The sequence below is a fragment of the Canis lupus genome, chromosome 22 (assembly GCF_011100685.1).
Source record: "Canis lupus familiaris isolate Mischka breed German Shepherd chromosome 22, alternate assembly UU_Cfam_GSD_1.0, whole genome shotgun sequence".
In the NCBI taxonomy this organism is placed as follows: domain Eukaryota; kingdom Metazoa; phylum Chordata; class Mammalia; order Carnivora; family Canidae; genus Canis; species Canis lupus.
This window is the reverse complement of record NC_049243.1, coordinates 2,509,084-2,533,939: the sequence shown is the minus strand read 5'-3', so window position 1 is coordinate 2,533,939 and position 24,856 is coordinate 2,509,084. Positions and strand designations below refer to the sequence as shown.

At 36.5% G+C, this 24,856-nt stretch overlaps 1 protein-coding gene across 5 annotated transcripts in view; it reads left to right on the top strand.

The window, feature by feature from the left end:
* FNDC3A (fibronectin type III domain containing 3A) overlaps positions 1-24,856 on the top strand; it is a 176,047-nt gene that overhangs the window by 133,362 nt on the left and 17,829 nt on the right. For all 5 annotated transcript variants that reach the window (XM_038569476.1, XM_038569478.1, XM_038569474.1 and 2 more), the window contains 10 exons: positions 2,342-2,401; positions 3,907-4,045; positions 7,602-7,655; positions 11,406-11,530; positions 11,907-12,081; positions 13,642-13,728; positions 21,177-21,315; positions 21,989-22,057; positions 22,845-22,963; positions 24,714-24,819. In XM_038569476.1, the coding sequence (XP_038425404.1) occupies positions 2,342-2,401; positions 3,907-4,045; positions 7,602-7,655; positions 11,406-11,530; positions 11,907-12,081; positions 13,642-13,728; positions 21,177-21,315; positions 21,989-22,057; positions 22,845-22,963; positions 24,714-24,819 (1,073 nt within the window). The remainder of the gene's footprint in view (positions 1-2,341; positions 2,402-3,906; positions 4,046-7,601; positions 7,656-11,405; positions 11,531-11,906; positions 12,082-13,641; positions 13,729-21,176; positions 21,316-21,988; positions 22,058-22,844; positions 22,964-24,713; positions 24,820-24,856) is intronic.

The following is a 24,856-nucleotide window of genomic DNA, read 5'->3' as shown; positions in this document are numbered from 1 at the left end:
TTTTCTGGTTTCAGGATTCTTTCCTTTTCTGTGGTTTTTTTTTTTTTTTTTTTTTTTGAATTTAACTGTGGTAAATGTTAGTGATGACTGGGTTTTGTTGAATTTAATGGGAGTTCTCTGCGCTTCTTGGATTTCAATGTCTGTTTCCTTCCCTAGATTAAGGAAGTTTTCACCTATAATTTGCTCATATAAAATCTTCTGCTCCTTTTGCCTCTCACTACTTCTTCTGGGACTCCTGTGATCAACTGTTAGTATGCTTTAAGGAGTCACTGAGTACCTTAACTCTAAGTTCGTGATCTTCTATGTTTCTTTTCCTCTTCTTTTCAGCATCATTATTTTCCATAATTTTATCTTCTGTATCTATAGCCTCTGCTTCGTCCATCCTCAGTATCATTGCATCCAGTTGGTTTTGTATCTTGGTTATTGCATTTTTTATCTTAGCTTGACTAGCTTTTAGTTCTTTTATCTCCACAGTTAAGGATTCTCTAGTATCTTCTATGCTTTTCTCAAACACAGCTAGTATCTTTACAATTGTTACTTTATTTAAATTCTTGTTCTGGCATCTTACTTATATCCATATTGATTAAGTCCCTGGCCATTACTTCTTCCTGTTCTTTCTTTTGGGGTGAATTCCTCCATCTTGCCATTTTGTCTAGGTCACCATTTTTTTGTGTGACTGTTAGAAAAGCCTGTTATATCCCTGCTCCTGACAGCAATGGCTATATTAAGAAAAGGTCCTATACTGTCTTGGGCCTGGTAATTCAGGAGATGTTTCAGAGTATGTGCTCTGCTGTTTTGTTTTAGCTGCTTCTCTCAGGTCAGTCCTCTGTAGGGTTTCTCCTTGCCTGCAATGGGGGATGTTTAGACCTTGTCCACTATATAGCAGGTTTGAACTATGTGTGTTTTGGTCTGCTTGTTAAAAGAAGCTGGATCCCACCGCCCCCCACCACCCCAAAAGAAATGAGATTCTATTTCCCTAGAGCTAAAGCTTTACAACTCTCTTATGATCAGTAGGCTTGGTGTGTGTGAGGTTGTGTGCTGGTGTTCTGAGGGATGGGCCTGCTACCCAGATTCTCAGGCCGACTTGCCCTTGTGGAGATGCACTTGCGGGGGGGCGAAGGGGGGGTGCCTGGTGTAAGCAGCTCTGACCTCCACTGGGGGGTGCTGTGTTGTTCACGGACGTTGGTCAGTGCTGATACATGGGGGGAAATGGTGTCACCCCACTCTCCTCCCTGGACTGAGGAGTTCGCAGCCACCACTCTTCAGGAAACCCTCACAGAAGAGCAAGCAGCCGCTCCTCTTGTGCCCCCAGCTTCTGTCAGACTCCTGCCTCACCCTGTCTCTGCCAACTGGTGCAGTGTTTTATCTCAGGCATGGAGCTAGCTTTCAAAACTCCCAGTTTTACGGACTCACACTAATCTGGGGGAGGGTCTTGTTGCACTATGGCTGCTATAGGTTTGTCCCAGAAAAGCAGTCACATAGTTGCACAGTAGTTCAGAGTTAATGGTAAAGTGCAGCAAAAACTGGCAACATGGCTTGCTGCCCTCAGCCAATCAGTACCTGTTCCCATGCTAGTGAACAGATACACATCAGTGCCACCAGTCCTTTTGTCCCCTGAGAGACCATGCCACCATTCCCAAATGCACTGCAAGAAGGGGAACTGTTTCTCCCCATGTGACCCAGGGGATCCTCAGACCACAGTGTGCTGCCTACTTCTGGGTCTCTGCCCTCCTTCCCTATCAGAGCACTGCTGAGCCTGCCAGGCACAACTCCAGCAGTGGTACAGACTTGGAAAACAAGACTCTGAGCTCCACTGCTTATGAAAATTTGCCATAGTTAGCCTCTTTCCCTTTCTCAGTTGTTGGTTTTGGGGAAGATTTTTTCTTGTCTGGTCCCCTGCTCTTCTCTCCCCCCAAATCCACCCTCTCCACAGCTCCTGCCTACCACGAGGTGGCCATTTTTTCTACCTATAGATGTGCAGCTTTGTTCTCTCAGTTCTCAGATCAATTTCTTGGGTGTTTAGAATGCTTTGATATTTATCTAGCTATATTGGAGGGACGAGGCAAACTGAGAGGCCCCCCTGCTCCTCCACTGTCTTAACAGGCTCTCCGTCCCAGTGTGTGGACACCTTTTTGTTTTAAAATGGTATGTAGACACATGACTTAAGTTTGCCACGTATCCTTATTACACAAATTCCATATTGGTGGAATCTGAATATGGTTACAATTGATAAGGTAGCAGTATAATTTCATAAACTGCCACAAACTGAAGTGTACATAATATAAGTCCTCTAGAAATGCTTGTGTATCAGACAGTGAAATGTTTCTTTTTTTCCCCCCAGAGGAGAAGAAACAAGTGTCACTTTAAATGATCTCAAACCAGCTACAGATTACCATGCAAAGTAAGGAATTCCTACATGTTGGTTTAATATGATAGAGCATAGGTATTTTTTAATAATTTAATTAAAAGCCTAGAATATACTTTATTAATTTTGGATTAAAAACATGGAATTTGTGGACTTCGGTTTTCTTTTGGTACATTTGTCAACACAATCCCAAAAAAAAAACTCAAAAACATTTCACTGAAGTGTATGTTGAATGGTTAATCATCCTGTTTGTAGGACCTTGGGATTGGAATGAATATACAGATAGTAAGTGTAATATATCTGCATATCTAATTTATTAGCACATGGAAAACTTTTGAAATTTTTACAAAACAGAAGCATAAATAGTAGTTGGTTTGTACTAATATATTTTTACTACATCATGTTCCAGAAAGAGTTTGAGATACTAAAACTTTTAAAATTTCACACCATTTAGGGGCCCCTGGCTCGCTCAGTCAGTGCATACAACTCTTGATCTTGAGGTTGTGAGTTGAAGCCCCACATTGGGTGTAGAGATTACTTAAAATAAAACCTTTAAAAAAATTCATATTTAACTGAGGCAACTTAGATACTGTTTTTTTCTGTGTAGTTCTATTATAATTTACCAACATTTTACAAACTAAAGTCTCCCCAGCTGGGACTCATTAATCTGTTACTTGGTTAATCACCTCCATTTTTAAAAAGAGCATTTGTGGTTGGGATTACTCCTATTAAACTATTAAATTAAGTCTTCATGAGGATCCCTGGGTAGCTCAGTGGTTTAGCACCTGCCTTCGGCCCAGGGCGTGATCCTAGGGTCCCAGGATCGAGTCCCACATTGGGCTCTCTGCATGGAGCCTGCTTCTCCCTCTGCCTCTGTCTCTGCCCCTCTCTCTGTCTCTCTCTCTCCTTGTCTCTCTCTCTCTCATTAATAAATAAAATCTTAAAAAAAAAACTATTAAATTAAGTCTTCGGTTATACTTTCTGTGGATGAACCCAAAGTATTATACAACTTAGCATTTTTCAAATGGTGGAGACTGCAACCATTATCGAACCATGGACTTTTGTGGGTTACATTTAGCATTTTTTAGTTAAATAAACAAATGGCATAGAAAGTATATTACCCTTATAGATATTGTTTCCAGATACTTTTCTTTGTTGTGTGTGTGTATGAGCAAGTACATACGACACAGATAGTTGTCACAACTTAAAATGTGGTACAGTCAAAATAAAAAGGATGAAAGCCACTAGTCTATTCTATATTTCTTTTTTTAAGAACCATCCTTCTAATGTGCATAATTTTCTTTTTTTTTTTCTTTTAAAGACTTTATTTTTAAGTAATCTCTACACCCACTGTGGGGCTTGAACTCACAACCTGAAGATCAAGAGTCACGTACTCTACCAACTGAGCTAGCCAGGTGCCCCACCCTTGTTTTCTTGATAGAACATGAGAGGGCACATTACTAATTTCAAGTATTGAAAGTTGTTGGCATTGAAGGCAGAATACAATGATTCTGCTAATTAAAACTGTGTATTATCACCAGAGTCCAGGCTGAATACAATTCTGTGAAGGGAACTCCTTCAGAAGCTGAAAGCTTTACCACCTTAAGCTGTGAACCTGACATACCTAATCCACCCAGGATAGCCAATCGCACCAAAAATTCACTCACTTTGCAATGGAAGGTAAGAATATTCTTCAGAGTATTTTCTAACTGGACATTTACTCCCTCCTCTCCCCCGCTAATATTAAATTTCAGTCATTTGTACTTGGAGACAAAAAGGAACTTTAAGCTAACTTGTTCTTCTTTACATATATTAAATGGGCACTTGTTATATCTTGAATTAATATTCGTAGTGGTTTTCTTACTTTATGTAAAAATAGCAGAAAAGACTGATACATAATTAGCAGTCCTTATTATACTGGACATGGGATGACATTGAGAGTCTCAGCAATGTTTCTCAAGTTCATTACAATGCCTATATCCTGAATTTTATCATAAAACAAGAGTTCATAATAACTAGACTTATAGTCTTAAAAATACAATATGACATCTTAAAGGAATATTCCATTAAATACTCTGTTTTAATAGAATAATATATATGCTAATATATAAATCTTTGTGTCCAGTTACACAAGAATATATAATAAAGTGGACTGACAACACAGATAGAATTGGTAATTCAGATAGTACAGACAGCACTGTCATTGGAGACATGATTTACTAAAATGATACATGAGTCTTGGTAAATTTCTGAACAAATTAAGTACAGTCTTTCTCAAATTGCAGAGTAGTTTCCTTTTGGAAAAATCCATTAACTTAAAACTATAGAAGGGGCGCCTGGGTGGCTCAGTCGGTTGTGTCTACATTCGGCTCAGGTCATGATCTCAGGGTCCTCGGATCCAGCCCTGCATCGGATCGGGCTCCCTACTCTGCCAGGAGTCTGCTTCTCCCTCTGCCCCCCTCTCTCTCTTTCTCTCATAAATAAATGAATAAAACATTCTAAAAAAATACCTTATAAAGTGAAATTAGGTTCTAGGCTCTGATAATGATAAACAGATATTTCACCTACATGGATGCCCAGGAGGACATTCAAAAATCCTAGAGAAAGAACAATGTCTCTCACTATATAGAATTATTAGCATCCTTCATCCTCACCTGTAAAAGTTAACCTTTCTTCCCTTGCCATAATTGTGATGGTCAGAAATATCCGCAACAAAATCTCTAAACATCCACTGCAAGGGAATACCACCCCTGTTAGCAATTGTTGATATGCAGTAAGAAAATAACTACTAGTCTGGATTTAATTATCTAATCTTACCCAAGAACAAAACTCAGAGCTAGCTTTCTCTATGAAAGCTTTTGATAATATGAAACTTACTACTTATTGGGGCTTATTAGTTCCTAGTTCTTCTAAGGATGTTAGATGCTTTATGCAGTTAAAAAGTACTATTAGCACACGTAAATCAGACAAGTATGTACATACATACATTTTTGTATGTGATAAGTATGACTAATTTTATTTCATGTCACTTAAGAGCAATTTGGTGGGGCCAATAGAGTCACAGCCTAGTACCCTTAATGTAGGTTGAGATCTCAGTAGAGCAGTGCTCTTTATTCTGAAGATAAATTAAAACTGAGTTTTGAAATTTGACTTTAGCAATATTGCAACAAGTCTGTGTAAGATATAAATAGTGCTGCCTCTTAGTTGCCCACACAGGTCACCCATGCTCTTCCTAGAAATGATCTATATACACATGGTATTAGCATGATTGAGGAAAGAGATAATCATTTTTACTGTTACTTGGAATAGTATTATCAGATAATATCTGTATAGCCCATAGCACAATGCCTGGCACATAATAAGCATAATGGCTATTGTTGCTATTTGATGTTAAAATTGAAGAAAACTGGCTTAGTGTACTTTAGTGACTTAAATATCAATTATGATAATAGTACTACAAAGTTGATAGGAGGATTAAATGAGGTAGGTAAAACACTTTATATATAGTAGTTTCCCCTCTAACTTGGAGAAATGGTCACAAATTATTGGTGTCACCATAACCATGCTTCTTCCAGGAACTTGAGGAGAATCCATTTCCTTGATTTGAAAAGCCTCACAAAATAAAGTCAAAAAAATTAGGCAAAATAAATGTACAATCTTAGCAACTAGACTAGAGCAATCTGGAGGCATTCATTATGGGGAAATATATTTTATACCACATATTTCTTCCTGAGATTTGCAATCTTCTCTACCTTGGGAGGCTCTTCCTTTTGCTGTGTAAGACTTGAATTTCCCAAGGTTTCTTTTTCTGTCCTATCCATACTGTAGTCACTTTTAACTGCCACTCCTGTAACTTACATAGCAAATTTTGGTCGTGCCTACCAGTTAAAAATTACAATTTAAAAAAATTTTAAAGCACAAGATGTGTTAATGTTCAACAAACAATTTGGGCCTCCATGTTATAAAGGATTGTTTATTAAAGACTTGACCATCCTTGATTGCTCTTAACATGGTTGCCAATATTCTATAAAAACTAGATAAAATCCAGAGAATTACAGGAATTTTTGAGAGCATGATTTCAGAAGTTAAGATTATTTAATTTTAATAAAAGGAGTTTTAGAGTCCATTGTCTTCAAATGGATGAAGTTATTATAAAGAGAGTAGTGATCCATTGTTCTGCATCTAAAGTAAGGGACTTATGGCACCTGGGTGCTCAGTGGTTGAGCTTCCACCTTCAGATCAAGACATGATCCCAGGGTCCTGAGATCGAGTCCCACATTGAGCTCCCCACAGGGAGCCTGCTTCTCCCTTTGCCTGTGTCTGTGTCTCTCATGAATAAATAAATAAAAATTTTTAAAACTAAAATTTAAAAAGCAAGTGAATGACTTAAAGAGGAAACAAATTGAAATGGTAGAAAATTCAAGTAGAAATAAACTTGAAATTCCTGAGTTCTAGAGTGATTAAATACTAGAATAAAATGCTAAGGGAGGGCAGCCTGGGTGGCTCAGCGGTTTAGCTCCGCCTTCAGCCCAGGGCCTGATCCTGGAGACCCGAGATCAAGTCCCACATCGGTCTCCCTGTGTGGAGCCTGCTTCTCCCCCTGTCTGTGTCTCTGCCTCTCTCTCTCTCTCTCTTTCTCTCTTTCTCTCATGAATAAATAAATAAAATCTTTTAAAAAACATTTTTTTAAAAATGCTAAGGGAGACTGAAATTTTCACCACTGCAGATTTAACAAATCAGTGAATGAGCAATCTCAGGTAATGGGCACATTGTGTCTAGAAGCAAAGATCTGGACAATGTGACCTCTTGGAGTTCTTCTAAGCACCCTGGTTCCTTCATTCTCTGGTTTATCATACAGTATTACTTTTAGATTGTAAGGTGAGTTTCAGTGAAAATGACAGGATCAATCCTAGGAACTTAAAGCAACTAAAACCATCTGACAAAGGCAAAGTGGTTTTTTTAATGGATTTTATAAAAGTTAAGATTGTTCTTGCTACAAGAGATTGTTCAGTGTTCAGAAAACCTTGAATTAGCTTCTTGCTTTGTTTTCTCTCCTTGCATTTAAAAGGATTGTGGCATTATACAGTACATACATATCTGTATTTTCTGTGCAGTTTTCCCAGAGTTAATTCACAGAGAGTATCTGTAATACAATAGATTGCTCAGATTAGATCATCACAGTATCTTTTACAAAAGTACTAATTTGCTTTTTTTTTTTTTTTTGTATTTCTTTTAGACACCTAGTGACAATGGTTCTAAAATCCAAAGCTTTCTTTTAGAATGGGATGAGGTAAGTAAATTGAATATTTTAAATTAGGGGAAAATTATATGTATATTGTCAAGCAGAAATAATTTGTTTTAATAGTATTTTCCTCTTTAAAAACATTGTGAATGATTTGGTGGAAAACATTACTGGCTGGACCGCCCTATGTTTTGTTTTGTTTTGTTTTGTTTTGTTTTTGACTTAAACCCCTCAAAGCTCTCATTTGGTTAATAACCTTGATAAAGGAATTTTTTTCACATCAGCCTTAAAGGCAAGTGTATTTGTTTACTATGGCTACTCGTTTTTTAACAAATTGTCACAAACCTGATTGTTTAAAACAAGACACACTCATTCTATAATTCTGGAAACCAGAAATCAATTATGTCTCTCTGAGCAAAAATCAAAGTGTCACCATAGTCGTGCTTCCTCCAGCAACTCTAGAGGAGAATCCATTCTCCTGACTTTTCCAGCTTCTGGAGGTTCTCCTCATTACTGGGTCATTACCATGAACTCATGGCTGCATCAGATAGCCTTTTCTATCTCTGCTGCCATTATCACATGGCCTTTTTCCTCTTCTGTCTTCACGTCCTTTTCCCTCTAAGAAGGATACGTGTAATTCCATTTAAGGTCCACCTAGATAATAATCCAGGATAATCTCTCCCTCTCAAGAGCTTTAAAAAAAGCAAGTGATGTTTTAATAACATCTGTACAGTCTCTGAGTAGAGTAACATTCACAGGTTCCAGGGTTTAGGACTTGGATATCTTGAGGGCCATTCTTCAGTGTACCACAGCAAGCATACTGAGTTTTATTATTTTAGTACTCTATTTTTCCATCATTTTATGTTTCTTGCCCTGCTGTTTATATCCAGCTAAGAGGAGTAGCCAGAAGGAGTAAGAAGAAATTCCATTGATAATTTGGGAATTCAGCAGTATGTAGGCATACCTTTGAGATATTGTAGATTCGGTTCCAGCCAACCACAATAAAGCAAAGTACTTCAGTAAAGCAAGTCAGATGAATTTTTTGGTTTCCCAGTGTATATAAAAGTTATATATCACACTATATTTGTAGTCTATTAAAGGTTCAGTGGCATTATGTCTTAAAAAAAATGTACATACCTTAATAATACTTTGTTGCTGGGACGCCTGGGTGGCTCAGTGGTTGAGTGTCTGCCTTCGGTTCAGGGCGTGATCCTGGGATTCTGGGATCAAGTCCTGCATCGAGCTCCCCACAGGGAACCTGCTTCTCCCTCTGTCTGTGTGTCTCTGCCTTTCTCTGTGTCTCTCATGAATAAATAAATAAAATCTTAAAAAAAAAATAAAAATACTTTATTGCTAAAAAAAATGCTGACCATCATCTGAGCTTTCAGTGAATCATAATCTTTTTGCTGGTGGAGTCTTGCCTTGATGTTGATGGCTGCAGGCTGGTCAGGGTAGTGCTTGATGAAGGTTGGGATGACTTGAAATTTCTTTAGAAAAATAAGACAGTGATGAAGTTTGCTGCATCAGTTGGTTCTTCCTTTCATGAACCGTTTCTCTGTAACATGCAATGCTGTTTAATAATACTTACCAACACTAATACTTCTTTCCCAACGGAGTCAATCCCCTCAGACCCCGCTGCTGCCTTATCAACTAAGTTTATGTAGAATTCTAAATCCTTTGTTATCATTTCAAAAGTCTTCACAGCATCTTCACCAGGAGTAGATTCCATCTCAAGAAACCACTTTCTTTGCTCCTCCATAAGAAGCAGCTCTTCATCTGCTGAAGTTTTATCATGAGGTTGTAGCAATTCAGTCTCACATCTTCAGGTTCCACTTCTAATGCAAGTTTTTTCTATTTCCACCACATCTGCTGTTACTTCCTTTACTGAAGTCTTGGGACCCTCAAAGTCATCCATGAGGGTTGGAATCAACTTCTGCCAAACTCCTAAGTGTCAATATTTGGCCTCTTCCTTGAATCACATAACAAATAAAATAATAATGAAAAGGTTTGAAAGACTACAAGAACTGTCAAAATGTGACAGAGTCACAAAGTCAGCAAATGCTATTGGAAAAATGGTACCAGTAGACCTGATTGATGCAGGGTTTGGCCACAGACCAAACTTCGTAAAAAAAAAAAAACAAAAAAAACAACCACTATCTGCAGGGACACCTGGGTGGCTCAGTGGTTGAGCATCTTCCTTTGGTTCAGGCTGTGATCCCGGGGTCCTGGGATTGAGTCCTGCCTCAGGCTCCCCACGGAGAGCCTGCTTCTCCCTCTGCCTGTGTCTCTGCCTCTCTTTCTTTGTTGCTCATAAATAAATAAATAAATAAAATCTTAAAAAAAAAAATAAAACACTATGTAAAGCACAATAAAGTGAAGTGCAATAAAACAAGGTATGCCTATATTAAAGAATAATGAGGGACAAAACAAGTAGGTTTTATTCCAGAAGTTTTAAGAGAATTTAGAATTGGGAAATCCACTATCCATTATCATAGTAATTTAGAAGAAAAAACATACATTGATAAATTATAAAAAGATGCTTGATGAAATTCAGCACTCCTCTCAGTTAAAACTTTATTTTTATATTAAGTGAAGTACCATCACTAAACATAAAAGCAATTCTAGTCAAAGCAGAAGCAAGTCAAAGTTGTCAGTTATTCCCACCTTTATTTAACATTAATGCAGTATGATTTGGAACTAAAACAAGAGGTACAGCCGTACAGTGGCTGAGCTAGGGGGCAAAATTACCATTATTTAGAGATGATACAATTTTCTATTTAGACAGCTCAATAGAATCAACTATAAACAGTAAAACAGGAAGGTGTAGTTAAGCAGCCAGATACAGACTAAAGGTTTTCTCTGAAGCAGAAGTCACCCTAAAACCACCATTTACCTCTACCAACACAATAAAGAAAAATGGGTGGAGAATAAAAAACTTGTCCACTTTATGTAGCATCCTAAATTTCTGAAACTCTTTGATTGTCTTGACCTGCAGACTTTTCTCTCTCCCATTCTTTTGCCTATAATAGGTTTTCTCTCTGTTTACACTCTTTAACTGTTAAATCTATGCAGTTGTGGTTCCAAATCTTTATTTTATAGAAGCTTAGCATCTGTTAAGATAGAGGTTTGGGGATCAATTAGGGTCCTTTCCTTAAAACTGTTTGCGTAGAACTTTTCATAGATTGAGGAACACTGCCAGTTGTATGTATCAAAGATCACCCTGTTTCTACCACTGCCAGTCCCCCTAAGAGATTGTGGGGTCCACACCGGGAAAGAGTGTATTTTACTAAAGCGAGAGGTCTAGCATCAGCTAAAACAGGATACTTAATTCAAGAAGGTTTACAAAGATACCTGCTTTCTAGTTTATAAATTCTTCATTTAATGAATAGTATCATTTTAAAAATATGTGTTATCGCTGCTTTCTCTTGAGATCCATGATGTTCATGTAACAAAGATGACTTTTAACGTACACTAGCCAATATGTTGTTATTCATCAAGCAGGAATTGATGTGGATTTAACTTTTTACAATAATTTACGTGATATAGAGCAGCCCGGGTGGCTCAGCGGTTTAGCGCCGCCTTTATCCCAGGGCATGATCCTGGAGACCCCAGATCGAGTCCCACGTCAGACTCCCAGCATGGAGCCTGCTTCTCCCTCTGCCCCTGTCTCTGCCTCTCTCTCTCTCTCTGTCTCTCATGAATAAATAAATAAAATCTTTAAAAATAAATAAATAAAATATTTTTTAAAAAATTTACATGATATAATAATCAGTTTTTTGTTTTTTTGTTTTTTTTTAGGGAAAAGGAAATGGAGAATTTTGTCAATGTTATATGGGCTTACAGAAGCAATTTAAAATTACTAAACTATCACCAGCAATGGGTTGTAAATTTAGACTGTCAGCCAAAAATGAGTATGGCACAAGGTAAGATATGTTTTAATGTAAATATATTACTTAGTCAATTTCATTTATATAAATGACTTTTATTCAGAGTCCAAATTACCCACTAAAAATTCTGCTTTGGTTTATCACTGTTGCTGTATAGTAAAGATGTGTTACTAGCCTACAAAAAGCTGTAAGAGAAGGTGTTAAATAAATTGCAGCTTTAAAAGAATACCAGTTCACCTTTAGGTATCTGATCTAGTTAACATAAAATATTATCAAATCCAAGATATGTTATTTGGATTATAATTAGTTATCAAAAATTGTCACTTTCAAAAAAACGTCATTCATCGAAAATGAGTTCTTTAGCTATAGAAACAACTTTTCATTCATTCTTAAAAACTATTTATTTCAACAGTGGTTTTAGTGAAGAAGTCTTATATTATACTTCAGGATGTGCCCCTTCTATGCCAGCAAGTCCTGTATTAACTAAGGCTGGTGTTACTTGGCTATCCTTGCAATGGAGTAAGCCCTCAGGAACACCGTCAGATGAAGGAATTTCTTACATTTTAGAGATGGAGGAAGAAACTTCAGTAAGTATGAATATGTATTTTAAGTAGAGTGTTTAAAACCTATTTCAAGTAGCATTAATCCTTATAAGTAATTAGTGCCACAATAGTTAGATCCTTCCCCAAATCCTTTGAATCCTTGGTTGGTTGTCATTTAGGAGGAATTGGGATGAGGAAGAAAACAGTCTTTGGTTTCCTTGATGTGTAGGGTGGAGTTTTGTTTCTTTCTGTGGGTTTGTATGTATTCTGTGCCTACGAACAGCATGGACTGCATTTTTAAATATGTTTTAGGGAGAATAAAGAAAGGGGAAGATCACCACAGCCTTTTCAGCCTAAGCAGCTCTAAAAAATAAGAAAATAATATGTCCATCTTTTCCAGCTTTATTCATACCCTGCTTTCCCAAGTGCCACAAAAGGTATGAAGAGCTTCACATGACACTAGTTTCCAATGGCTTGTCTCCTGTGAGCTAGAATGGAACTGAACATGAGTTAGGGTGTCTTCTATGAGTTCTACATAGTTTCACAGCTTTTCAGAGCTACTTTAAAGCAATATGAGTCAAAAATAGCATTGGTCCACTCCCAGCTATATCCAGGAGAATTGAAAACACATATTCATACAGAAATGTATACATCAATGTTCATAGCATTACTCATAAAAACCAAAAATTGGAAACAACCCAGATGTCCATTAATTGATGAATGAATAAACAAAATGTGATATATCCATACAATGGAATATCATTGAGCTGTATAAAGGAATGGCATTCTAACACATGTCATGACGTGACTGAACCTTGAAAACATGCTAAGTAAAAAAATCCAGTCACAAAAGACCACATATTATGTGATTCCATTTATTAAGGATATAGGCAAATCCACAGAAAGTATATTAGTGGATGAGAAAAGAGGGGAAGTGACTGCTAACCAAAAAATAAAGTACAGGCTTCATTGTAGAATTAGGAATTTGGTGATGCTTTCACAACCTTCTGAATACACTATATATGATTGAATTTAATACTTTAAAATGGGAATTTTACAGTCTGTGAATTACACATCAACTTTTAAAATTTTTAAAAATAACATTGGGAAAGTAGTGAGGCATTGTCCCTGGAGCTATAAATAGCAATTCAAAACCTAAGTGACATCCCTATCTGCCAGCACAACTGTTTATTTACTTAAACACAGGGCAAATTAAATACGTTCAATAGTTACAGTTCTGTTTAGCTCTTGCAACATCTGTCTAGGAAATTCTGTTAGTTTTAGGGGTATGCCTATGGATGGTGAAGTTACCATTGGCTCTGACTTTACCCTCAACAGAAAGATCTTCTCTTGGTTACTATTTATGGAAAATGAGGTCTCCATCCTCCTACAAGCATTCATTAATATTTCTGGGTCTGTCCATTCAACATAGAAGTATTGAGTTGAGGATCACACTTAACAGCATTAATCACATTGTACACAGAACATGAAGAAGACCTGGATTTTTTTTTTTTTTTTTTTTTTAGACCTGGATCTTTTTACATAATTGTTATCCCCCATATTTCTGCTGTTAGACATCTAAGAAAGGCTGTTTTCCCTTTCCAGGGATATGGTTTTAAGCCCAAATATGATGGAGAAGATCTTGCTTACACAGTAAAGAATCTCAGACGTAGTACGAAGTATAAATTTAAGGTAAGCTTTGAAAGCCCTTAAGAGATTTGTTTATTGTTCTTGTTGTTCCTATTGTTTTAAAGCTAAGTATATACCTCACTCCTTGGTTTTAAATCTAAATAGTTGTGGGAGGCACCAGGGTGGCTCATTCGCTTAGGCGTCTACCTTTGGCTTGGATCATGTCTGGGATTGAGCCCCGTGTCTGGCTGTCTGCTCAACAGGGAGCCTGCTTCTCCCTCTCCCTTTGCCTGCTGTTCTGCCTGCCTGTGCACGCGCTTGCGCGCGCGCTCTCTCTCTCTCTCTCTCTGCCAAATAAATGGATAAATCTTTAAAAAATAAAAGTTCTGTCCTTGGGGTGTCCGAGTGGACAGTCAAGTTGACACTGCTCAGTCAGTTGGGCATCAGAATCTTCAATTTGGCTCAGGTTATGGTGTCAGGGTTGTGAAATTGAGCCCTGCTCATGGGTGTGGAGCCTGCTAGGGATTCTTTCTCCCCCACTACCTTTCCCAACTCATGCTTAAGCTTAAGCACTCTCTTTCTCTCTCAAAGAAAAGAGCATTTTCTAATGAGCATTACCCGCTTTACTTTCTTACTATGTAACATTGCTTGTCAAATTGTGTATATATTTAAAATCAAAATTGTGTATATATTTAAAATAAAAAAATGTTAATGTTTCATGGAACTTTTATTTGTATTCTGTGAACAAATATCTTCTAAAATGTGAATGTTGTTTAAACACATTCAGAATATGCTTTTTTGTCAGAGATATCTAAAAAAGTAATGGTATTATTTTCCTAATACATTATATCAAATGGTGCACAATTTTAGTTTGTCCCATTACTGGTAGTCACTTGATGAAGGTTGTATATACCATGTTTCTTCACTCTAAGGTTGTTCTTTCTCCCTTTGTAATAAGTATTTTGTAAATCCTATGTAAACATCTTGTTTTTCATCAAACTTTCACCTACTGGTTTTAACACCCGTTGATAATTCTTGCCTGAATCAATTATTACTGATTAATGATTTCTAAGTGTGATTTTTCAATTTTATCATCTCTTCTACATTTATTAGTTGGCATTATACTGTAAGGAAAAGCTTTCTTTTCTCATTTATATTAGTATGAACTGATGGATTCCTATTTACTGAGTGGGTTATTTTTGTTACTATGATTATCAGTCATGAGACTCAAATTATTTCAGATTTAAGAGCTCCTTCAGGATGGCTTTCAGATCTTTTAGAAATGTGCCCCCCATTATTCTTTGAGCCTTTCCTTTCTGGCACATGATATTCCAGTCTCATCTTGTGCTTCTTCAGCCTTGGAATTGGTCATTTCTCAAAGCACCTGGGTCCTTTTAGTGGACAGTAGTATTTAGAAGCCAAAGTCTGGATAGTAAGTATACTTATTGCTGTAAAAGTTTTGCTATTCCTGGACACCCTGTCAATGGACAGAGCTACGTACTTTCTGTATGTATGTGTGTTACTTCTGTATGTACACACAAAGTTTATATGCACAAACACATTTACATCTGTATTTCTGTAGATAGATAGATTTTTTAAACCATGAGTGTACACCACAAACCTCCAATTTTAATCCAGTACCACAGGTTAATTCTAGTTTTCTCCTTTTTCTTATTTCTAGCTTCCTTCGTCATTAGCAAGAAACTTTGCCCCACTTACGTTCATTATATGTCACTGTGGAACAAATTCCTTCCTTCCCATAAAGTCTCTTCAGGGTGTTTGACTTCCTACTTAGGCAAATGCTACTGCCTCCAGCCAACCCACCTATCCCCTAGTGCAGATACTTGCTTGGTTTAGCCCACCTGTTGGACTTTACATTGAATTATTTTAGGAGGAAAGCAGAGACTCTTCGTGTCATGTATCGCTTGACTGAAGCCTGGTGACTATATATATCATTCTTGCTTACTTAAAGCAACAGCAAGCCTTGAAAATTCATCTCCTAAGGAGATTCTTTAAATTCTTTATGTTTCCTAGTATATCTTCCATTCTAAGTGTTTTAACCCTGACTTGATCAGGGATATACATTGTGTTTCACAGAACATGATCCTGGAGCCGGGATCGAGTCCCACATTGGCTCCCTGCATGGAACCTGCTTAAATTAGTTAATATAAGCCAACCTACTTTTTTGTGCAGATGTTTTCCTAAAAATACAAGATGCATACTAGTTGATAAATTGAACATTACAATTTTCCAGTCAGTGTTTATTTAATCAAATCATTTCAAATAAACGATAGAAGCCACTGTAAATTGATTTCACTATTAAAGGGCAAAAATAAATTTTATTATTCCTTGAGAACCTTAGAAAATTTTTCATAATGAGTAATTTGATTATGGAGAGCATAATAATTATATTTATTATGCTTTATCATGTATATTAGCTTCATTTTTAAAACTTATGATAACACTGAATGATCTTAATTTCAAAATAGAGTTTTCATATTTACAAGATTTATAAAATACCTAAGAAGTAAGTACATTCATTCAGTTTTCCTCTTAAGATGACGTTGGATTGTATTTTGCTTCGGTAACATACCAACAAGTTTTCTAAGGAGAAAATGTTAAGATCTTTATAATTTGGTAAGTTTATTAAAATTCTTAGAATTCTATCATGTAACACCATGGTGTTATGCCACACAGAGACAAAAATATACACAAAAAGAGTTAAATTTCTCATGATGCACTATTTTAAAAAGTCACAAATTTTTATTTAAAATTGTTTCGCTGTGGTAGTCACATTCGAATTGCAGGTTATACAGTCAGAATCTCTAAGAGGAGGAGCCCTTAGAAAAAGTAACCCCAAAAAACTAGAGAGAGGATGGGAAAACAGTGTTTCTAAACTACCTCTTAACAAATCACTGGCTTATAGGAGAGGATTCTATACTGGCTTATTAAATAATAAATTAAAATAGTGATAAGAACTTAGAGTAGGGATCCCTGGGTGGCGCAGCGGTTTGGCGCCTGCCTTTGGCCCAGGGCACGATCCTGGAGACCCGGGATCGATTCCCACGTCGGGCTCCCGGTGCATGGAGCCTGCTTCTCCCTCTGCCTGTGTCTCTGCCTCTCTCTCTCTCTGTGACTATCATAAATGAATAAAAATTAAAAAAAAAAAAAAAAAAAAGAACTTAGAGTATTAGTTCCACAAATACGATCACCAGACCATTCTACCAACACCACCTGGGAACTTGTTAGAAATGTAAGTTTTCTGGCCCCCTCAGATCTTCTGAATCAAAAATTCTGGGATAAAGCCTAACAGTCTGTTTCAGCAGACTCTCCAGGTGATTCTGATGCTTGCTGAATTTAAGAACCACTGATATAAAGGAGGAAAGAAATACTAGGAAATAAAAAATGATGACTATTTGAAGTCTTCTAGAAGTTCAGACACTTTGAATCTGCCTTGTGCTGAGGGACTTTTGAATCATTAAATCCTATTGCTGCCTCAGTCTTTCTAGTTTGACATTGCAGACTCCTCTTTCAAGCAAACCATATCAAAATAGTCTTAACAGTAAAGAAATCTTAGATTACTAAGCAAAAGCAGCAACATATTATAATCCAGAAGGCAATGACTAGATAGTATATTGCTGTTTGTAAAGAAACAGTAAGAATATATGATTAACATAAAATCCTAATATGACCAAGTTTACCCAATGCCAGAGTTCTAGTTTCTACACTACAGCCAATCCTAGGACACTTTAAACACTAGAACAAAATTGGAACAGTGAAAAAATTTTAAAATTAAAAAAAAATTAAAACAAAAATGTAAAGCAAGGATGCCTGGGTGGCTCAGCATTTAAGCATTTGCCTTCGGCTCAGGCTGTGATCCTGGAGTCCCAGGATTGAGTCCCACATTGGGATCCCTGCATGGAGCCTGCTCCTCCCTCTGCCTGTGTCTTTGCCTCTCTCTCTGTGTGTGTCTCTCATGAATAAATAAATAAAATCTTTACAAAAAAATTAAAGCATAAGAAAGCAGCCAGAATTCTTAAAATCATTTAAAATTCAGAATGGCATTCAATGCTGATTCCATCAAATGGTTCACTGGAAGCTGGGCTCTCTAGGACCTGTTGTCCAAATTTAAAATGATAATTATATTTCTTATTATTATTAAAGGCTTCAGAGGCTAGTAGCCAGTCCTATGACTCTGGGCCACTAGGAGGCTCATGTCTTATTTCCTAAAGTTCCTGAAAATAGTTTTTCAAGCAGCAAGACTTGAGTTCTGAGTACCTTGAGTTGAGAACCCTTAAGTACTTTCACTGCAGCTTGTTACTTATTTTGAGGCCTTTTTACAGGTGGAGAGAAATCAACCAGTATCTGGATCCATCAACTTAATTTCCATATTTGAAATTCAGTTATACACTTAAATGTCAGGATCAATGACAGTACATAAAGATGTTCCCTTCCTCATCATCATCATGTCCAGTGTTCCTTTCTCCTTTGCCCTAAACTCAGTGTGCCCAAGTTAAGTCCAAAGTTCTTATTATGTCCCTTTCTCCCTTGGATACATCAGCTCTTTGCCTTCTATCAGCTGTCATTCTGAAGAATACTAAGAATACTAAATTCTGTTCTGAAGAATACTAAATCTCCAAACCTGTTCTGTGTTATCAGGCTATTCTCTTACCTTCTAATTACCTTCTGAGTTCTGTTTTATACCTAGATTAATCATTCTGAAATACAGCTTTCCCTCTAAAAAAACAATTTCCTTAGGTTCACAGAAGATTCTCTATATTCTGATGCACTTAGTTTTTTTAAAATGCATTGCCTTTCACTCCTTACTTGAACTGGCTATCACGAGATTGATTACTTCTTCTTTGAACAGAGCTCGCTATTTACTTTTCATTTCTGCTCTATACCCAGGGCTTTCTGTTTTCCCTCTTAGCCAAGTTTGCCCTTTTACTGCTCTTGCCCATGAAGACCCCATATCACTTCTGTTAACCTTTTCAAAAGCTTTTGTGGATCATTTTATGCCTTAGCAATCTTTCATCTGTTGCCTAAATCTTTGGACAAGCATATTGCCTGTCTTCTGCATAAAGATTCTAAATGTGTTGAAGTTGAGTGCACTACCTGGAGTTCTAGCAAAGTGCTCCCTCTGTGGCGGGGAACTGAATGAGTGTTCTTGATTATTAGTAAAACTGTGGGGGGTGGGAAGATAACCATATGGCTTTATAACTTTTAATACCTTCATGGCTAACTGAAGTAAAAGGAGTCAGTGCGAAAATATATAGCTTTAAAAAATGTAATTAGTGGATATTTATGGATTTTAGGGAGTCTGTTCTTACTTTAATAGTTTCTTCTAGTTTTAGGTTTAAGTAGTCGCTGTGTACCATATTGACAAGTGTTTTGATCATCTTTGTAGTCTAATGTGTAAAGCAGCAGATAAAACATCCTGAAAATCTGTTATAGTGCGTGGGAGGACTGAGGAAGCCTGAGCAAAATTGAACAATTGAACCAAATTCTACTGAGGTTTCATGGGCTGCATGAGTTGTTTAGGGGTAGATTTATTTTGATCTTTATATTATCATGTCATGTCATAAAGGACCTTGTGTGTGAGTCATCCAGTAATTATTGAGCATCTACTCTATAATAAAGCACTGTTCTAAACTAAAGCACTGTACTAAGAGTACAATAATAATCAAAACACTTGGGCAGCCCGGGTTGCTCAGCGGTTTAGCACCGCCTTCGGCCCAGGGCCTGATCCTGGAGACCTGGGATCAAGTCCCATGTCAGGCTCCATGCATGGAGCCTGTTTCTCCCTCTACCTGTTTCTCTGCCCTGCTCTCTCTCTCTTTGTCTCTCTTTAATAAATAAATAAAATCTTAAAAAAAAATCAAAACACCTAATATGCTTAGTTGGGTGAATAGACAGTAAGCAAGTAAATAGCTGATGGTGATAAGTGCTATGTGGATTAACTAAATTAGGGTGAGGTGATAGAATGGGTAGTCAAGAAGTGTTTTGGAAATGACAGACAAATCTGAATAACAAGGAGTTAGCATGTCATGATCACAAAGAACATTTTAGGCAGGGGAAATAATTGGTAATGCAAAAGACCATAAAGTGGAGGTAGTTAGGGGAGAAGTCACATAGTGTTGTAGTCCATTAGGGAATTTAGATTTTATAATGAGTAAAATCAGAAGCTGTTGGAAAGGTTCTAAGCTAAGAAGTAATAAAATCCCTTTGGTAGTTGTGTAGAAAATAGATAGGGTTGGGAGAAGGAATGGAAGCTAGCAAACTAGTTAGTAGCATATTGTAGCCATTCAGAAAAGATAGGATAAAGGAAGCCTTGACTAAGGTGGTAGTAGTAGAGGAAAACAGAAAAGTGGAGGTAGAGTTGACAGGATTTGCTAATATATTTAAGCTGTAGGTTTAGAGAAAGAAAAATCAAGGATGTTTCTTGATTTTTGACTTGACCATAAGTAGATGATAGTACTTTCTGCTGATAAGAGCAAAGATAGAGACGGTTTAGAAAAGAGAAAATCCTATCAAGTTTGATATTGGACTTTATGAGCTTTAAATTCAATAGAAGAGATAAAGTAAAAACTTAGATACGAATTATATTTATTGCTGCACAACTTAATAGCTTGAAAAAACAAGCATTCATTTTATCAGTGTCTGTGGTTCGGGAATTCAAGACTGCCTTAGCTGGGTGGTTCTGATGCAGAATTTATGTGAGATTGCAGTCAAGATGCCAGGTAGGGCTACAATCACCTGAAGGCTTGACTGGGGCTGGGGAATTTGCTCCCAAGTTCACTCAGGTGGTTGGTAGCCCTCATTTCCTCTCAACTGGTCAGAAACTTCAGTTTCTCACCAGATGGGCTTCTCTGTAGGAAAGCTGCACACTGTCATTTATGTTACACTGTATTGGAAGCAAGTTATTAAAAACAATTCAGGGGCAACCCCGGTGGCACAGCGGTTTAGCCCCGCCTGCAGCCCAGGGCATGATCCTGGAGACCCTGGATGGAGTCCCACATCGGGCTCTCTGCATGGAGCCTGCTTCTCCCTCTGCCTGTGTCTCTGCCTCTCTCTCTCTCTCAATCTGCATCTCTATGAATAAAATAATTTTTAAAAATTCAAAGGGAAGAGGAATTAGCTTCTCTCTGAATAAAGCAAGTTGAAAGAATTTATGGACATTTTTTTTAAACCCAAAGAATAGTAAAAGAATAACTAAATCAAACCCAAAGCCTATCAAGTACCATCAGATTATAGCTTATTCCTTTGATGATGACTCTTGGTTAGTATCAAAATGTTAGGCTTAAAGTTGTATTCCCAGAACTGATTCTAAATGGGGATTATACCTAAATAATCCTCATATGTGCTGAGTCCCTGCTGAAGATAAGCAGTTCTCACATAAACAAAACCATCACAGTCTGAAACTTTATCATTTGATTGTGCTTATTTATCTCTCATCACTTTTTTTAAGCTATTATCATTAGGTAACAGATATTAATTGTTCTATGTCACAGGTTATTGCTTACAACTCAGAAGGTAAAAGTAATCCAAGTGAAGTAGTAGAATTTACTACATGCCCTGATAAGCCAGGAGTACCTGTGAAGCCTTCAGTTAAAGGAAAGATACATTCACACAGTTTTAAAATAACTTGGGGTAAGATATGCATATTTGTACATCATTACTTTTGTATTTGATTAAAATGATTTGAATATTAAGATATTTTTTAGGATAGTTGAGTAAATTTGTTAGATTAAGCAAGTTCAATACAGAATGTGAGAATCATTCATTGTTTGAGGATCTTTTTTGTGCAAAACTTTGCACTCACACGAATACAGAGTTCATATCTGATACCAGAAGAACTCAGCATCTATTGTAGGACTATGAGCAGAGGTAGCACTGAGTGAAATGAATGATTACTGAAATTGTAGCTGTAGATCACCTAGGTCATCTTGGTCCTCGTGAGAAATGAAAATCACTTACTCACTTACACATTTGTTGGGGTGCCTGGCTGGCTCAGTCAGAAGAGCATCCAACTCTTGATCTTGGGGTCGGTTGTGAGTTCAAGCCTTACATCAGGTGTGGAAGTTGCTTAAATAAAGCTTGAAAAAAATTAATAAAACACATTTATTGAACACCTGCTTATGCACTACCTAATGCAAAATCAGTATAGTAATGAAATGCTGGTGTTAATTTTTTTAAAAAAGCATTGCAGGTGATTCTTTTTATTTTTTAAACAGTCTTAGATTTTGCATTCTGCTTATTAGGATTTTTGTCATTGTTTACTTGTATTTACTTTACCTAATACCACTTTTACCTCTTTGGATAGACCCACCAAAAGACAATGGAGGCGCAGCCATTAATAAGTATGTAGTGGAGATGGCAGAAGGTTCCAATGGTAAGAACCGCTACCAAAAATTAATAGATGTATGCCTCTGCTCTTCATGACTACAGTTTATATGATCTCTTTTCTTTCACTCTCCATTCTCCTTTGTTTATAGCAGTTAGTATTTTAAGTAGTAATCTCTAGAAATACAGTGAATCAAACGTAAGACTCCTATACACCTGTATTATTACATTTACATTTGCATTTTATTTCCTTTCTCACTTGTTTGCATCACTCCGTTCCAGTATATCTCAAGTCTTCTGAAGGTTTATTTAGTTAGATTTATAACCAGACATATCAGAGAAAAATTATCTTGCAAAGTTTAACTTACATTATAGTAGTTTTAGAAATATTTTCTGTACCTTGTGAACTTTATTTTTGAATCATACATTTAACCATCTATTTCTATGCAATGAACTGTTTCCTGAAAAATAATGTCTTTTAATTAAGACTAAACTTCCTATGGTATTGGTTCTTTCTACTCTTTGTGTGTTATAATGTTATTACTAGACCAGTAAACACATTTAAAATGTTTAATTAAAAGCAGATTATCAATGTAAGCCAAAGTCTGAACAGAGTTACAGAGATATTTCATTTCAACAAAGCCATACAGATTTGTCTAGGAAGCTGTAACATAAAGAAAATTAGATCATCTCCAGGAAACTCGAAGCAAGCTTAAATTGTTTCTGACAAATTACATAAACACTTACGAGTGAAGCTAGGATACCTGCCGTGTCCGTGATACCAAAACGTTAAACATTACCTTGTAGCTGACTGAACATAATTCTTCACCTTACAGGAAACAAATGGGATATGATATACAGTGGAGCTACTAGAGAACATCTTTGTGATCGACTGAATCCAGGCTGTTTCTATCGTTTACGAGTTTACTGCATCAGTGATGGAGGACAGAGTGCGGTAATACTTACATGTAGTTTTTTTTTTCCAAGTTTGAGTCAAATAAGACGAGATCACCAGATGTCACTCAAAATTTGAAATGTATCCAAAGTAATTTCTGTAACCCAGGTGATTCATTTTATACTGACCAGAATATTCCAAAATAGAACTTGGCTTATTAATCATTTCTCAGTGAATATGTATTGTCTGGTTGATGTTTAGCTTTGGAACAACAGATATACAAAAATGTTGCAGAAAGATTTATAAAGATAAATTTTAGGATGATGTTCAATAATTATACCTAACAGAAATAAAAGTAAAATAATTGTAGACTGATCATTCCATAAATTATGTGAATCAGGACAAATCATAAAATGTCATTTACTGTTTAAACACAGATTCTAATATTTACTTATTGCGGAAATTGGTAGTTATTTTTATGAATAGAGATCCACTAACCAAAATGGACTTAAAGTACACCACTGATTATATGTGAGATATTTGCAATGTTCTGGAGAGGCATTTTTTTAATAGGAGTGATTTCTTTTTTTAATGAATTTAACCAAGAATGAGTTCATGGAGTATTAAAAACTGTTACCAGGGGATCCCTGGGTGGCGCAGCGGTTTGGCGCCTGCCTTTGGCCCAGGGCGCGATCCTGGAGACCCGGGATCGAATCCCACGTCAGGCTCCCGGTGCATGGAGCCTGCTTCTCCCTCTGCCTGTGTCTCTGCCTCTCTCTCTCTCTCTCTCTCTGTGACTATCATAAATAAATAAAAATTTAAAAAAAAAAAAAAACTGTTACCATTTTTCAAATGGAATTTAGTGCAATAAAGGTACCTTCTTTTTTTTTTTTTTTGAAGGTACCTTTTTAAAAAATGAACTTATAAGTATTTGAAAACGTGAGTACTATGAAACTGAGTGCATGTCCTGCCCCCACAGGCTTAGGATCCAATTACTTCATTTTATCTAATAAAATCTTTCTGTATTAAAAAAAGCAAGTCCCCTGCCCCCCAAAAAAGTCCCAATTTTCTAATTCAGCATTATAGCATTCTCATATAGGATACCTTTCTGAATATGATGATGACTAAATATTTTATTTATGTTTGGAAAAAATACTAAGTATAAATCTTATTAATACAATGCTGATAAGGAATATGGCACTGAGTGTGTCAGTATTTTAAGGGAAATTTTAAAATAAAAATTAATATATAACTTTTATATAGTGTAGAAACTAAAGTAATACCAAATACCTGAAGATACCTAACACTTGGAAAAGCTTACTTGATTTTTTAATTATTTTTAGGAAAAAAGGAAAGATTACCTATAAATACTAGTATTTGGGTTAAAAATACAATATATAGTAAAGTAACCAAAGTTATAAACATTGCAAATAGTGTTTGTAGAATGTTCCTTAGAAGAGATCTGTGGATCCATTTAGACAGGAACAAAAATAATACCCATTAGGTTATGATGTGATGGTGGGGTTTAATTATGGAAGAATAAAAAGGAAAAGTTTCTTGGGTTTTTTTTTCTGGTAACTTTCTTTGTATATAGTAGTCACATAGTATGTGTCTTTATTTGTCTATATAAAATTAGAGTTTTAATGATTTGAGTTTTTTATTTAGAACTTTTATTTCTTTTCAGTTGAAAGTCAGGTAGAATTTCAAATTATCAGTGCAGTCTTTGTGTTCATGTTATTTTCCTTTAACAAAAGCAATCTGATTGTTTGGTTGGGGCATTTTTGTTTTGCTACTGCTTTTGTTTTGGCAGGTATCTGAATCTTTACTTGTGCAGACTCCAGCTGTGCCTCCAGGCCCATGCCTCCCTCCCAGATTACAGGGTAGACCCAAAGCAAAAGAAATACAGTTACGATGGGGTAATTTCCATTTTGGTAATAAATTTTAATTAAGTTA